The sequence below is a fragment of the Stenella coeruleoalba genome (assembly GCF_951394435.1).
Source record: "Stenella coeruleoalba genome assembly, chromosome: 6".
NCBI lineage: Eukaryota > Metazoa > Chordata > Mammalia > Artiodactyla > Delphinidae > Stenella > Stenella coeruleoalba.
In genome coordinates, this window is record NC_137151.1 from 36,299,106 (window position 1) to 36,316,821 (window position 17,716).

Genomic DNA, 17,716 nt, shown 5'->3' on the forward strand with positions numbered 1-17,716 from the left:
TTACAGCAACAATGCTAATTCGAAAGGTGCCTAAAAGGGCAGGCTCTGGACTCAGAATGTTGTGTTCAGACTCAGTCCATGTCCCCTGCAAGCTGTGTGACCTAGACAAAGTCACTTATTACCCTCTAGGAACCTGTTTTCTCCAAGCCTAAAATAAGACCAATTAATAATAGCTCTGTTTACACAGGGCTGTTATAAGCATCGTGTAAAACAGTAAACATAAAATGCTTATTAGCTCAGTGCCTGGCACTGAGAAAAGTAAATGTTAACTCTTAAACTATCATTGCTATTCTTCCCCTTATGTCTCATTATTCTACTTGCCAAGCTGAAAAGTCATCCAGTCATTTTTTTTTTTACCGTAAAACTTTTAAAGTGCCCCTTGCCCTCTTTTGCATTCTTTAGCATTTTTACAGGCCCAATTTATTCCAAGCTTTAGCCCTTATAACATTATTATAATGCCATGCTAAACTCACTAACATATGGTCTTGGCTGTGTTTCCTTCTTTTTAAATGCGTGCAAGCCTTTACAATGTGCTCATCAGAGAGTTCCCATGCAGCCCCACAAGCCCCCTTGGAGCTTTATTCTGTCAAATCCTCTATGGTGTTCTTGTAATTTGGGGGGGGGGGGGTCAGAATTCCTTCCAGGGTGAGCCTACACCATAAAATGTACTCCATCTTATGAGATTTAGCCCACGGCTTTTGGAACTTTCATTTCTGAATTCTGGGTGCAAGTCTAGCTCAGCTCCTGCGTCTGTCACCAACTCTTAGGGAACTTGAAGGGAAACCATCCATGGCTGGTTCCCAATTGACCCATCTCCGTCTTGGAACAAGGCTCAGTCTCTGAACGCAGTCTCCAAATAGAGCTCCAATGAAACAATGATTTAATGAGAAATGGATGTTTTCCTGAAGATTTGGAGGAAGAAAACAATGAAGAGACATATCCTACATCATACTCTTCAACTCAGTAGCATTTTTCATTGGACCATTAGGCACAGTGTTCTGCCTCAATTTTATCCTCCAAATTCTTATTCTCTGGTGGCTTCTTTATCTTTTTTCTTCTTTAAACTCATACCCTCCTCCTCCTTCTCCTTCTTCTCCTTCTTTAGGACAATTCACTTCTTTTTATGTTAACCATACTATATTTAGCCAATCAAAAGTTTGAGGGTTAGAAAAATAGTGTCTATATACTGCCACTGAATAGGACTATAGGGGACAGAATCTCAGTTAATCCCATTCAGATTGCTTTCTGCCAGTGCTCTTGTCATGTCTACACTGGCAGACATAGCCTCTCATTTGTCAGACTTTGTTCTGGGGTAGCAGCTCCTTTCCCTACTTTCTTTACAACTTCCACTATGAATGTACCGTCAATAGATTCTTCTAGAAGTTCTGCTTTTGGTTGAATGAGATTTTCATAAAATATTTGAGCAGTTAAAATTCTCATTTTACCATAGGGGCTTCCCTGGTGGCGCAGTGGTTGAGAGTCCGCCTGCCGATGCAGGGGACATGGGTTCGTGCCCCGGTCCGGGAGGATCCCACATGCCGCGGAGCGGCTGGGCCCGTGAGCCATGGCCGCTGAGCCTGCGCGTCCGGAGCCTGTGCTCCGCAACGGGAGAGGCCACAACAGTGAGAGGCCCACGTACCGCAAAAAAAAGAGATATACAAACATTAAAAAAAAAAAAATTGTTGCGTGCAGCTGTATCTCATTTTATGATATAAAGACATCTATATTACTTTGGAAAATTCAGTTCACCCTCCCGTTTAAAAATACGTAGGAATACTTTCAGAATTAATGTTTATTTGTATTTAAATAAGCTATGAGTACATCCACACTGCTTTTAATATAAAATCATCTAATTGTGTTTTTAAATTAAATAATTATCTCATTATTTTTGTTGCTTTTTCTCTCAAATTAAGACTTCATATGAAGCAACTGTAATATTTTAAAACATAAATCACTGTCTTTTTGATATTATAACCTGTTTTGCTCTGATGATATATTTAAATGTACAAAAAATTGGAGTATGCAACTTCTCAAGACAGCTTTTTAATAACTTGACTACTGTCTAAACAAAAGACAAAATTTGTAAAATTCTACAGCATTTCAGCTGTTTTAAATGTCTGTATTCTCTGTATGCATCAGAATTCTGCCAGAGAATAACATATCGTATTAGTTAATGTATTATCTCCTGATTATTGCAAAAAAAAATTCAGCATGTAGATTCAAAACAAGCAAAACACAGGTACTGAGAAGCACTGTAGTCAAAGTAAAAAGATAGATTCCAACCTACAGCCATGAAAATGTGCACTGAATTCAAGAATTTCAGAGCCTTGAGCTGGAAGAGTCTAACATGGTGAAGAAAAGGGAAAACCAGAATCACACTGGCCGGGTTCAGGTCCTGCCTCTGCTTTTGCTAATTATAGAAGCTGGGGCAGAATTTTAAAATTTCAATTGTCGCACTGGAAACTGGAGATACTAGTAGTACTTGTCTCATAGAATATTTTGCTAATTGAACCGGAATATACTTGTAGACTGCTTAGTCTACAAACTTAAGGTCAATATGTGGTCTAGTCCATGCATTCCCAAAGGAGATGATATTGCCCCCAAGGGGACAAAAAAAGGTTCTTGGGGTGAAAAAAATCTTACACTTTTTACATATAAAGTGTATGTATATAAAACTTACTTACACACAGTATATTTGTGGTGTGAAAATGTTATAGGGGAAAAAGGGGAAATAAGGGAAAAATGTTTACAGATGCTCCTTGGGGAGGAGATAACACAACAAAGGTGAGAAACATTGGATAGTCTCTTTATTTTACAGAAGATCAATTGCTAAACAATTTGCCCAATTTACACAGGTAGTGGTAGACTTTCAGTTTAATAGATTTTAATGATAGTATTGATATTTGGCCAACTGGCTTTTCAAAATCATACTCAAATTATTCAGAACATTGACTCCCTGACCTGCTAATCATAAAGATTTTTGAAGATATAAGTCCTTACTGCACTCTCTGCTACCCCCTTTCCAGTCCTGACCCAGTTCTTCTGAGTTGGATCTACCTTAGACCCCACTGGTTTATCCAAGTGGGAAGCTACTACTTTATAATATTGGCCTTGACATAGTGAAAAGCTATAGAAAGTAGGACTTGTAACGTATGAATAGGCCTGGGAGGAAAAGAACTTTCAACCAGTTTTGCAATGCAGGGGTTTTGGTTTGTAATTTTTCTGTTACTTCTAAAAATGTATAATGCAATTTCTCGTACAAAAGAGTGAACTATTCTGCATTTAAAAATGTTTTAGGCGGTGTCTCATTCCCCTCACTACTTAGGAACCTGGTGAATCCCATGAGCCTTCCTTTGAAGTCAAATTAACTTGTTCAGTCTAAAACAATTTGCAAATTTAAAGCGGTGTGTGCTAACAAGGCTGTCAGGTACAGTGAGCCCTTTTCTTTCCCTTCCTTTAAAAACAGGATGGTGCACGTATTTGTTTTAGAGAGCAATAGTTCTTTCTTGGCTCTCTTAAATAATCACCACATATTTCCCCTTTTGTGGCCCCTTAGGAATGGCTTTAAGCTTTGGAGTTTGTGATGTTCTTGGAGGACTGTGTCACCTCAGAGAACATGGATTTCCCCTTCTCGTTACCATTATTTAAAATTTCCATTGAGTTATTCCCGGGTTGAAACATCCACCTTCTACATCCACCTAAATCAGACCTTCTAAATCAGATGAAGGCCCTTCTTGCTGATGGAGTAACAGGGCACCCTGTGACCGATACTGAAGTCTGGGAGACTTAGGTCTGCTTTCTTTTGCCACCTTCTGACCTTTCTTACCAGATCTTCCTGTTCCGTGTCCCTTTCCCTGTCCCTGCTCTCTGACACATTTCTATCTCAACCACATTTTTTTTTTTTTTTGTATTTTTAAAATATCCTTTTTCTTTCCAATTCTTGCCCAATGGACTTAGGGATGTTTTACGGTCACCTCTGTTTTTCCTCAGTTGATGGGTTGGATATGGTTGATAAGGAAAAAGAATTGGGCTAGTGATGCTATGTGTACCCAGTGGAGGGTCAGCTTTACAGCCCTCCTTCTCCAAGTTCCAAGCTGCCTTAATTGCTTCTTTGGTCATCCTTTGCTCTTTAAGAAAATCTAGGGGTGGGCTGCTTATTGTGAACTCATGGTAATAACTTAGGAATGACTTTAATCTTAAATTTTATTTTTTATAAATGTATTTATTTATTTTTATTTTATTTTTGGCTGCATTGGGTCTTCGTTGCTGCGCGTGGGCTTTCTCTAGTTGCAGTGAGTGGGGGCTACTCTTTGTTGTGGTGCACAGGCTTCTCTTTGCTGTGGCTTCTCTTGTTGCGGAGCATGGGCTCTAGGTGCGTGGGCTTTAGTAGTTGTGGCACGTGGGCTCAGTAGTTGTGGCTTGCAGGCTCTAGAGCGCAGGCTCAGTAGTTGTGGCGCATGGGCTTAGTTGCTCCCCAGCATGTGGGATCTTCCCTGACCAGGGCTCAAACCCATGTCCCCTGCATTGGCAGGCGGATTCTTAACCACTGTGCTACCAGGGAAGTCCCTTTAATCTTAAATTTTAAGATGAAAATAATCATTATAATTTAGTTTCATCCTCTCCATCAAACTTTTAGTAATTTTTTTTTTTTTTTTTTTTTTGCGGTACGCGGGCCTCTCACTGTTGTGGCCTCTCCCATTGCGGAGCACAGGCTCCGGACGCGCAGGCTCAGCGGCCATGGCTCACGGGCCCAGCCGCTCCACGGCATGTGGGATCTTCCCAGACCGGGGCTCAAACCCGTGTCCCCTGCATCGGCAGGCGGACTCTCAACCACTGCGCCACCAGCGAAGCCCCAGTAATAATTTTAAGTACGTTTCAGAATCACATCAAAAACACCCACCTTGCTCCTCATTTTCCTCTAAAACACCTACCTTTCCTGAGGTTTGGCCTTTAATACTGATATTTTTAAACCTATTTTTTTCATTTTATTTCTCTGTAAGAATTTTTTAGAAGGGGACATAGTGTTCACTTATTCATTTTCTTAATTAATTATTACTAGTCTGAGAAACGATCAGAAAGAAATTTTCAAAAGAAGATGGGGTATGTATATACAATGGAATATTAGCCATAAAAAAGAATAAAATAATGCCATTTGGAGTGACATGGTTGGATCTAGTGATTGTCATACTGAGTGAAGTAAGCTAGAGAAAGACAAATATCATATGATATCACTTATATGTGGAATCTATAAAAATGGTACAAATGAACTTATTTACAAAACAGAAACAGAATCACATCTGTAGAAAGCAAACTTCTGGTTACCAAGGGGGAAAGGAGGTGGGGGAAGGATAAGCTGGGAGATTAGGATTGACATATACACACTACTATATATAAAATAGATAACTAATAAAAACCGACTGTATAGCACAGGGAACTCTACTCAGTACTCTGTAATGACTATATTGGAAAAGAATCTATAAAAGAGTGAAGATATATATGTGTGTGTTTAACTGATTCACTTTGCTGTACAGCAGAAACTAACACGACATTCTAAATCAAATATACTCCAATAAAATTAATTAAAAATAGAGGAACAGAGGAGAGAATATATCATAAAGAAATATATGAATATAGGTCTGACGGCTACTGTATTTCTCCCCTAATTTTGTAATTGTTGGATATTGATCTAATTACTTTCTAAAACTGAATACATACTTCATTTATTTTGTCCATTTTTATTCTGAATATTGTTTTCCATCTTTACTTATCATGTTGTTACTCTGTAGCATTAAGAAAATCACTAGTTGGTAGGTATTTTCTAATTCACTATGTGAAATGAATGAAATTTGGAAAATTTTTTGACATGTGGCCAAATTTCACATAATTCCCGCAATTAGATAATTATTTTTAGATATTACATTTATGGTACATACATCCTCCTGCCAAACTGTATTGCACAGTACTTTGCCAAGAGAGTCACAATATGGCTAAAATTAAGCTTTATTAGATATAATAGAATGAGATGGGATTTAATTCTTTAAGCTGCCTATAAGTGCTAGAAGACATATTTGCTATTATTCTAACCACGAAGTTAAAAGAATGATGTATTATTTTGCAAATCCCAGTGACAAAAGGCAATTGAAATAATACATGAAGGCTTCTTTAAGGAAAATAGCTTTCTGGTTAAAACTGTAATATTATTTATCTTTCCCCTTCAACCGTTTGACTCCTTCAGTTTGTAGAAACCTATTTATTTCAGCAGTTAGGTGGATTGAATTTCTGCCAAGTCAGTATGCTCCCTAAATGAATATGCCAGAGGCAATACTGTTTCTCAAAAACCATTTAGAAAGCAGCATTTTTACATAAGTAGGCTCTTTCATTATTTTTGAATTAACTCTGAGCAATTGCTGTTTATATTATGATTTCCTGGACACCCTGTGGAACGAGGGGGTTCTGAGTTTTGAGTGAGAATTCCCTTTGGGATTGACAGGGCCTGCGTTGATTTGGAAAATTGAAGTGAATATAACTTTTTGGTCTAAGTTCTTTGTGAAGGCTGATGTCTTTCTGCAAATCAAATATCTTATGTAAAATCAACTGAAGATAGAATGCAGGGGTACTCAGTTACCCCTAAGAGAGAAAGCAGGCAAAATCATCCGGGTTTTAAGAGTCCCCAGGAAGTAGCATCACCTTTACTTTCTTTTCATCTCTACCTCCCTGAAAGTACTGGGAAAAAATCAATATGTTTGACTAATTTCTTGCCCATGATCAAGATCTTTCTTTCTGTTCTGAGGGAAAGCTGAGTTCCATTATGCCATGGCAGAATTACCTGAAACACTCGCTAAATTTTTAAAGACTCATTTGATGTTTCATCTGATAATAGACATATTAAAAAACAAGAAAATGCCATTGGCTCTTGTGATAACATTTTGTACTCTAAGCAAACATTACTCATTTTTTAAATAAAATACAGAGGGTACCTAGTTATTAATTATAATTAACTAATTATGATGATGATGATGATGATGCAATTTCCATTTAATTTCTTTTTGAGGCATTAAATGGCATTGAAGTTTAGATCTTACAAAATGGCCAGCAGTAGGGGTGGGGGGGTAATATACTCTTATTGAATCTTTGTCAACTTATTTCTGTGTTGATTCAAATTAGTTTGGATCAGAGCTTGATTTAGTTTCAAAGAAGGAGATGTGAAGGCACTCAGTTTTCTTTACAGTGGTGGTCACATGCTAATGATAACAACAGGCATTTTTCTTCTTAATTACAAATCATTTCGATTGAATTTGTATGTTCATCTAAAATCACTTTTTCCTTAAGGAAAATCATGAACTATGCACATTGCTAGAATTAAGAACAGTTTTTTCTTTAACATTAAATGTATCAACTCCAGCATATTCCCACCCCCTTTGTTAATTAGCATTCTGTTCATGGAGTAATTCATTATTTAAGGTGACTTTGCAGTCATTAGTAGCAGACTTGCACATTTCTTGTAAGGCAGGTCAATTTAATAATTTCTTATTGCAAATGAAAAATTCCAGGTTAGGCACCGAAATATTCAAAGCGTTAATGACTACTGCATATGTACAATCACTTATCAGCCTGTAATATATTCCCTAGCTTTAGAAAGCTACTGCTATGTAGTGATCTCAGTTGACCTGAGTTAAAAGTTACTTTGTCTCTTTAACACTTTGTGGCCATGAGAGGTCTTTATAGGGGCTAACACTGCAGCCTACAAAACCTAAATAGCCTATAAAACCTTGGGTAATTGCTTACCTCTTCAGGCAATTGGTCAACACAGGAATGGCAGAAGGTGTCAAGGTGACATGGTCTAAGGCAGCTGGAGAAAGCTGGACCAGCATAGACCTTCACTGAATAGGTACACTGATTGCAGCAGGGATCCATTGCGTTAGAGCAGACAGTTATTAGCAAATAGAAATAAAGTTGTTTCAGTCAGTATATCTAGAGAAAGGATTTCAGGTGACTAGAAAAGCAGCTTCTCTTCCCACAGACATCATGGCTGGAGTTTGGTCAAGAAGAATTGAGGGCTCAGTAGAGAGTAAACTACCCAGACCATCCAATTTGAGGTGGTTCAGGTATGGCCCCCTACCCCACCCACCTCCCAGGATAATTTTATTACATCATGAACAGCTACAAATAAAAGAACAGTTGTTTAAAGTGGAGCACATTTTGGTCTCACTACCTCCTGCTTCGTCAGGGAGGTGTGGGATGGAGCTTGAAGGAGTATTGAAGTGGCAATAGAGTAGGAGAGGAATTTGGATTTTGTTTAAAGGGTTAAACAGCCTGCAACCTTCATGAATATCTTGGATCTGTCGTGTCACTGGTTGCCTCCATTGTGGTCACTGTGATTCATAAACAAAATATGCTTGGTACGAATTACCTCATCTATTCTGTCTGATGCCTTCATTCCATGGCAGGAAAACCAAGAGGAACAGGTGGAGGTGAGTCAGCCACCAGGGACAAGGCTCAGGTCTTGCTCTGCCTTGGACTGGCTGAGTGAACTTGGAGAAACCACCTAAGGTCTTTGGAATTCAGTTTTTCAGTAAAATTGCTGAATTAAACTAAATTAGCTCTAAAGCTCCCCTTCTAGCTCTAAGAGTCGATAGGCGTAGCGATATCCTGTGTTCACTTTTCTTGGGGAGTTGACTACCTAAGTGATCTGAAGCTGGTAAGTACTTCGTGACTTACTCATGATTTATTTCTAGAACAAATGGATCCCAGGGGGCTGAAATAGAGAAAAGTTGACCCAAGCCCATTGATTCAATGCCTAAATGAAGCATCTTAGACATGTCCCTGAGACTGGAAGAATTTATTGACATGGATTAAGATCTACTGTCTTTCAAAGCAGCAGGTGCTGAAGAGGCATGAGTGCTCTGACAAATGGCCTCACTCCCACCCCTGGGCCTCCAATTATGTCGCTTAGTAGCCTCCAGGGAAATCCCCCCATTCCTCACCAGCATATCATGTCTCTCCCTAATTTCATATCTTAGTACCATTAGCCCTTATGTCAAACAGTCAGTTGATTGACAGTTAAGTATTTATCAAAGGGGACCTTAGGGGACTTAACCCCTCACCTCCCAGTAATCATCAACAGCCCTCCAAAAATAAGCCAAATAAACATAATATCTATAAAAACATTGTCCTGGACACATGCAGCTTCATGTCAAATTCCCCAGTCTCTTTCCAACTGCACTACCAACCCTAAGGCTTAACTACCTTCTGGACAGTTAAGCCATTCTGGCGCTTCTAACGAGATTTAGTTCAGACCTGCTGTGAGCCTAGGTATTGCGCTGGTGCATTGACCAGTTTCAACTGCAGGGTCCAACCTCACGTTCAGAGATTGCGGCAGCAAGTGTCTGCTGGGTCTTGGAGCTGAGACGTTTGGGGTACCTTCTCAGCATTGATCGTCAGACACTTAAGTTCTGTCTGGTGTTACAGGGAGACAGCCATGGCAAAGGAAAGAGAAGCAGCAATAATGGCTTTCTAGTCTTATTGTTGAGGCCATGGACTCATGAATGCTTAGTAGCAACTCACATTGAAAAAGAGGCTACATGAGGACAAGTGACCTTGTCTGTTTCACTACAAATCTAGCTTCAGCACCTAACGCAGTGTTAACTCATGGTAAGTACTTAGCAATGTAGGTTGAATGACTGATGATGAGGCCACATAGAGCAGTGGTTCACAGCACAGATTCTGGAACCAGACCACCTTGTTCCAGATCCTGGCTCCACTGCTTGCTAATTGGGAATGTGAGCAAGTGAGTAAGGTGTGTCTCAGTTTCCCCATTTTAAAGTAGGAATAATAATAGTATATATCTCAAAGTTATAAATGAATTGATGTTTATAAACAGTGCCTGGCATGCACTATAAATGTTTATTAAACAGCCAGAGTAATCAGTTGACATGCCCCCACGTCCTTTTCCATCATTACTTAGGTTTTGTTTTTGGAACTAAAGTTTGAGTTTGTGAGAACACGTGCTAACCAAGCATGGGCCTGGACCGAAACACACTTCTGCCTTAAGACCTCTGGCTGTGCAGCTTCCTATGTATACAATACTCTAAAGCATCTCTTTCCATCAATCTTGTTAAAATGCTACTTGACGTACCCTTCTCGACTGAGAGTTCCTTGAAAGCAGACGCCATCCAGTATCGCCCAATTTAAACGGGTACTCAGTGGTTTTGGAATGAATGCATGATGTACTCAGTGAATGGTTGCTTGTTGGTCTTTTACTCACTCGTGGGGAAGGAATTGCAAACTCCTCCCCCATCTCACAGGTTTTTCTTTACCCATCAGTGTCATATGTACATGCACCGTCCTGGTCACTCCAACCTCCCCACCCAGCTGTTGTTATCTTCAGCACAATCTCTGATCATCACCTCTCCTCAGCCTTCCCAGGAAACCCCTTTACTTTCCCCCAGTATCTGCTCTCTCTTCCCTGGCCTGTCTCTTCCACATGGCTTGACATTTGACATTTACGTTAGCAATCTTGCTTTGTTCCTGTCTTTTATTTTAAGTCAGGTCAAATCCTTTCGGTAAACTGTAAAAGAATTAGTTGCAAACAAACCGTTATTATCATTTTCCTTTGCAACCTTTGTTTTTCCCATTCACCCTCATAGATACCTCAAGCCGCTCTACTTCTTTCCCCGACGGTTAAAACATCTTCGTGACAGTATTTTTTTGATTTTGCTCTTGCTTTGGTTTCCATTCAGAGTTCTGCTGGTCACAGCTGTGATTTAGTTCGATCTGTATCTGATTCAATTCACATCTTATGTAAAGAGTGAGGAAGTAAAGTAGATGGGGTGATTTACCTCCCTATTTTCTCATACCAGTCTCCGTCTTTGAAGCACTTCTGATCTGCTTAACAGATGGAAGTGACGTATAGGAAATATTTCAATCATAGTACAAGGCAACCCATAAGATAAAACCGTCTGGTCTTAAACCATTGGCTCACAAACTCTGAATTGCTCCGAAACCCGCTTAGTGTGGGATCACTCTGTGCAAGTGTAGTCAGGCATTTGGCTCTTCTTTTATTGGGTCATTTTGGGATATTGCTCTCCTAGCTCCTATTATGTTATAATCTCCATGAGAATCAGGAGCCCATCTTCTTCTTCATCTGTGTATTTTCATGATTCTCAGCATGGGTCTGCACAGAGAGGACACTTGATGAGCACCACTGATGCACAGATGATTACTGCCTCCTGCCTTGACCCAGTTCTGGGCATTCTCCGGGCGCAGGTGCATACCAGGAAGGGCTGGAAGGTTCCTAGTTGGCATTTCCTGTGGCTCCGCAGACACTCCTTGTGCCTCTGGGTAGGCTTTCTAATGAAACTGACTTCCAGGGACTAATTCTGCCACTGCAGATCCTGATTTTTCTTCTTCTTCTAAAAACCATTTCTCCTCCGTGTCTTCGAGAGGTCCACCCCTCAGGGGAGTAAGAGCAGTAGACTGGTTATGCTAAACACCCCACCTCGGGTTTCAATTTTGAATTTTTCACAACAACCCAGTCATCTGTATAGTTGAGATAGACTCATCTTGGAACTTCACAAAGCCACTTAATTTTTTTAAACTTCATAACTCTAGATAATAATCTAGGTTTCCAGTCCTCTTGGATTCCCAGGGAATACTCTGTCGAACAGGAAACTCAAATGAGTGCCCTTTGTCACTGTCTTTCCTTGCCTTTCCTCACCCTACATGCTAATAATGTGCAGCTAAGTAGTACATATTGGAAGAGTGTTGATAGTTTGTTTGCATATAATCTGTTTAACCATAAAGCTGATGTGAGCAAGGCAGGCACACAAATAAAGATGGGAAAAATTCTAGGGATGTTCAGAGAATGTGACTCGGGCCATTTTTTTTTTTTCTATCCATGCAGTCTCTAGACCCGTGGAAAAGACATTATGTTTGGGACCTGCCCCTTCAGCTTCTCAGCTCTGCAATATCCCTTGCTCTACAGACTGTATAGTATCTTCCTGGTCAGCCTGGGGCTTGTGCGTCCATGAAAACTGCCACGATCCGCAGGGAAGAAAAGGTGAGTGCCTTGTTTGTATGTGGTTCATTTCCTTCTAGTGCATGCTATTTATTCTGGTCACTAAATAGCCCCTTAAGTCTGCTTAGGACAATATTTGTTTGTAAAATGTAGATAACCAGCTCAAGTCTGACAGCATTCAGTTATTAAGGAAGCATTGGAGACATTTCTGTGGACACAGAATCCTACCTTGGTTGACCTTTCAATTAGGCTCGTAGCTGGTGAAGTGACTATTACTGAAAACTGGTATAATTTAACCCTGCAAGATATTTGGTCCTGACCAAAATGTCCATAAGACACACCAAAATGTCCTTCATATTTGGTCCCGTCCAAAACATCCATGAGCATATTCATCCCATGCCACATGATTTGATTAGGACCAAATTCAAGGAGCTTTTGCCATGTACCAAATGTCTTATGGACATTTGGACTGGATCAAATATCTGCTAACCATAAATTAATGATTTTTTTATATGTAATGGTTATACTGTAGAAATTAGATACGATTTCTGTAATCATATCAAGAAACAATGGTTTTGCATATCTATTTATTATTTTCAGATTCCCAAAGGCTGAATCACATACTGAATTTGATGTTATAGTTCAAATTTTCATGAGGGGCATTTATGTGTGTTGTTTTCTATTGATGTTGTCCTCAGGCTTAAAGCGAAATCTTCAACCTTTGTGTGCTTGTTTATATTTGTTACGCTATGAGACTAGATATCAATTACAGGAAAAAAACTGTAAAATATACAAACACATGGAGGCTAAACAATACACTACTAAATAACCAAGAGATCACTGAAGAAATCAAAGAGAAATCAAAAAATACCGAGAAACAAATGACCCAAAACCTATGGGATGCAGCAAAAGCAGTTCTAAGAGAGAAGTTTATAGCAATAAATGCTACCTTAAGAAACAAGAAAAATCTCAAATAAACAACCTAACCTTACACCTAAAGCAATTAGAGAAAGAAGAACCAAAAAAAAAAAAAACAACCAAAGTTAGCAGAAGGAAAGAAATCATACAAATTAGATCAGAAATAAATGAAAAGGAAATGAAGGAAACCATAGCTAAGATCAATAAAACTAAAAGCTGGTTCTTTGAGAAGGTAAACAAAATAGATAAACCGTTAGCCAGACTCATCAAGAAGAAAAGGGAGAAGACTCATATCAATAGAATTAGAAATGAAAAAGGAGAAGTAACAACTGACACTGCAGAAATACAAAAGATCATGAGAGATTACTATAAGCAACTCTATGCCAATAAAATGGACAACCTGGAAGAAGTGGACAAATTCTTAGAAAAGCACAACCTTCTGAGACTGAACCAGGAAGAAATAGAAAATATAAACAGACAAATCACAAGCACTGAAATTGAAACTGTGATTAAAAATCTTTCAACAGGGTTTCCCTGGTGGCACAGTGGTTGAGAGTCTGCCTGCCAGTGCAGGGGACGCGGGTTCGTGCCCCGGTCTGGGAAGATCCCACATGCCGCAGCTGGGCCCGTGAGCCATGGCCACTGAGCCTGCGCGTCCAGAGCCTGTGCTCTGCAACGGGAGAGGCCACAACAGTGAGAGGCCCGCGTACTGCAAAAAAAAAAAAAAAAAAAAAAAAAAATCTTTCAACAAACAAAAGCCCAGGACCAGATGGCTTCACAGGCGAACTCTATCAAACATTTAGAGAAGAGCTAACACCTATCCTTCTCAAACTCTTACAGAATATAGCAGAGGGAGGAACACTCCCAAACGCATTCTACAAGGCCGCCATCACTCTGATACTAAAACCACACAAAGAGGTCACAAAAAAAGAAAACTACAGGCCAAAATCTCTGATGAGCATAGATGCAAAAATTCTCAACAAAATACTAGCGAACAAAATCCAACAGCACATTAAAAGGATCATACAACATGATCAAGTGGGGTTTATCCCAGGAATGCAAGGATTCTTCGATATATGCAAATCAATCAATGTGATACACCATATTAACAAGCCATATGATAAACTCAAAAGATGCAGAAAAAGCTTTCAACAAAATTCAACACCCATTTATGATAAAAACCCTCCAGAAAGTAGGCATTGAGGGAGCCTACCTCAACATAATAAAGGCCATATATGACAAACCCACATCCAGCATCGTTCTCAATGGTGAAAAACTGGAACCATTTCCTCTAAGATCAAGAACAAGACAAGGTTGTCCACTCTCACCACTGTTATTCAACATAGTTTTGGAAGTTTTAGCCATAACAATCAGAGAAGAAAAAGAAACAAAAGGAGTCCAAATCGGAAAAGAGGAAGTAATACTGTCGCTGTTTGCAGATAACATGATACTATACATAGAGAATCCTAAAGATGCTCCCAGAAAACTACTAGAGCTAATCAATGAATTTGGCAAAGTTGCAGGATACAACATTAATGCACAGAAATCTCTTGCATTCCTATACACTAGTGATGAAAATTCTGAAAGAGAAATTAAGGAAACCCTCCCATTTACCATTGCAACAAAAAGAATAAAATACCTAGAAATAAACCTACCTAAGGAAACAAAACACCTGTATGCAGAAAACTGTGAGACACTGATGAAAGCAATTAAAGGTGATACAAACATATGGAGATATATACCATGTTCTTAGATTGGAAGAATCAACATTTTGAAATTACTTATACTACCCAAAGCAATCTACAGATTCAGTGCAATCCCTATCAAACTACTACTGGCATTTTTCACAGAAATAGAACAAAACATTTCACAATTTGTATGGAAACACAAAAGACCCCGAATGACCAAAGCAGTCTTGAGAAAGAAAAACGGAGCTGGAGGAATCAGGCTCCCTGACTTCAGACCATACTACCAAGCTATAGTAATCAAGACAGTATGGTAGTGGCACAAAAACAGAAATATAGATCAATGGAACAGGATAGAAAGCCCAGAGATAAACCCACACACATAAGGTCACCTTACCCTTGATAAAGGAGGAAAGAATATACAAGGGAGAAAAGACAACCTCTTCAATAAGTGGTGCTGGGAAAACTGGACAGCTATGTGTAAAAGAATAAAGGTAGAACACTCCCTAACACCATACACAAGAAAAACCCTCAAAATGCATTAAAGACCTAAATGTAAGGCCAGACATTATAAAACTCTTAGAAGAAAACATAGGCAGAACACTCTATGACATAAATTACAGCAAGATCCTTTTTGACCCACCTCCTAGTGAAATGGAAATAAAAGCAAAAATAAACAAATGGGACCTAATGAAACTTAAAAGCTTTTGCACAGCAAGGGAAACCATAAACAAGCCGAAAAGACAACCCTAAGAATGGGAGAAAATATTTGCAAACGAAGCAACTGACAAAAGATTAATCTCCAAAATATACAAGCAGATCATGGAGCTCAATATCAAAATAAGAAACAACCCAATCCAAAAATTGGCAGAAGACCTAAATAGACATTTCTCCAAAGAAGATATATAGATTGCCAACAAACACATGAAACGATGCTCAACATCATTAATCATTAGAGAAATGCAAATCAGATCTACAGTGAGGTATCACCTCACACCAGTCAGAATGGCCATCATCAAAAAATCTACAAACAATAAATGGGTGTGGAGAAAAGGGAACCCTCTTGCACTCTTGGTGGGAATGTAAATTGATACAGCCACTATGGAGAACAGTATGGAGGTTCCTTAAAAAACTAAAAATACAACTACCATACTACCCAACAATCCCACTACTGGGCATATACCCTGAGGAAACCATAATTCAAAAAGAGTCATGTACCACAATGTTCACTGCAGCACTATTTACAATAGCCAAGACATGGAAGCAACCTAAGTTTTCATCAACAGATGAATGGATAAAGAAGATGTGGCACATATATACAATGGAATATTACTCAGCCATAAAAAGAAACAAATTGAGTTATTTTTAGTGAGGTGGATGGACCTAGAGTCTGTCACACAGAGTGAAGTAAGTCAGAAAGAGAAAAACAAATACCATATGCTAACACATATATATGGAATCTAAAAAATATATATAAGGTTCTGAAGAACCTACGGGGTTCAGGACAGGAATAAAGAAGCAGAAGTAGAGAATGGACTTGAGGACATGGGGAGGGGGAAGGGTAAGCTGGGATGAAGTGAGAGCGTGGCATGGACATATATACACTACCAAATGTAAAATAGATAGCTAGTGGGAAGCAGCTGCATAGCACAGGGAGATCAGCTCAGTGCTTTGTTTACACTTAGAGGGGTGGGTTAGGGATGGTGGGAGGGAGATGTGGGGATCTAGGTATATGTATAGCTGATTCACTTTGTTATACCACAGAAACTAGCACAACATTGTAAAGCAATTATACTCCAATAAAGATGTTAAAAAAACCCCCACAAAACTCTTCAGTGGCCAAGAGACAGATACAATGGATAAAATAAAGAAATTTAAATAATCAAAAAAAACATTTTAAAAAAAAAGAAAAGAAAAGAAGCCCTTGATGGGCACTGTAGTGAAAAAAAAAAAATTTATATATATATATATATATATATATATATATATACACACACTCCAGAAAAGATGTTAAAAAAAATTTATAGGTCTATGCAGTCCTGTTTTCTTTGGTTTGCTGTTATATACACATCTGCATCTTCAAATGTACATTTTTAGTGGCATCTTGACTTCTCTTTTATTGATCCTTTAGTTTTTTTGTTTTTTTTTTTTTTGATCCTACAGTTTTTCTTGATACTGTGTTCCTTAATGGCAGTGCTAAAAGGAAATATTCATTTTACTTAGAGAAATGAGATCCAAGGACATTCCACAAGTTAGGTTGTGTTTGCTAAGCACTAATCCCTCCAGTTATCCCACGGAAAAGAAGAGCACATGGCCAAGTGCTTGGTGCTACGATACTGATGCTCTCAGCTTAATTCTACCTCCATTTGAAAACTCACATTTCAGTACTCCCCAGAGGGCTCACAGGCACACATGGGCACGCCCAGGTTCACACACCCACGTCCCTTGGCTTTTCTCTTTATTCTGTCTCTTTTGTTCTAAGGTAGAAGAGGAGTATGTGTATTGCATCTAGGACAGAAAGACTAAATTTAAGTCTTTTGTCAAACAATAGAAATCTGAATCTCAATAGAATATGGGGGTCTATTGGAAAGCTCACACTACTCCTGTATTAGACATGTAACCAGAATGCCCCCCAAGCCTCTTTAGCTTATAGGTACAAATAATTTCCCATTAATTCTAACACTCACGATTTGTTGTCTTGTGGTCCACACGTGTATAACTGGACTACGCAAGTCTCTTGTAGTTGTATGTGAGGCTCCCCAGGGTGACTTACCTGTTACTAGCACCAGTCCTCTTATGTTTGATGTGTGTGTCTCTGTTTTAAGGTCTCTGTCTAGAACATCATTTGAGGCTGGACTTAGGCTCCCGCAGCCACTGTGGCCATGGCTGTCCCTGCTGGCACAAAGTTACTGCATTGAGTGTTGCCTTCTTTTGCTTTCAAAGCTGGAGAACCCACACCAGGCCAAGTGGGCCCTATATTCATTGGGACACTTTTGGTTATAAGTGACAGAAGCCCAATTCCAACTGGTATAAGCCAAAATAAGGGAACTTATTAGCTCATCTAGGTAAAAATAGAAGGGGAGGTAGGGTGGCATCC

At 39.2% G+C, this 17,716-nt stretch overlaps 1 protein-coding gene across 1 annotated transcript in view; it reads left to right on the forward strand.

The window, feature by feature from the left end:
- The window catches only part of THSD7B (thrombospondin type 1 domain containing 7B), a 1,185,627-nt gene that overhangs the window by 673,519 nt on the left and 494,392 nt on the right, over positions 1 to 17,716 (forward strand). The window contains exon 10 of the mRNA XM_079925246.1: positions 11,903 to 12,058. Within this exon, the coding sequence (XP_079781372.1) occupies positions 11,903 to 12,058 (156 nt within the window). The remainder of the gene's footprint in view (positions 1 to 11,902; positions 12,059 to 17,716) is intronic.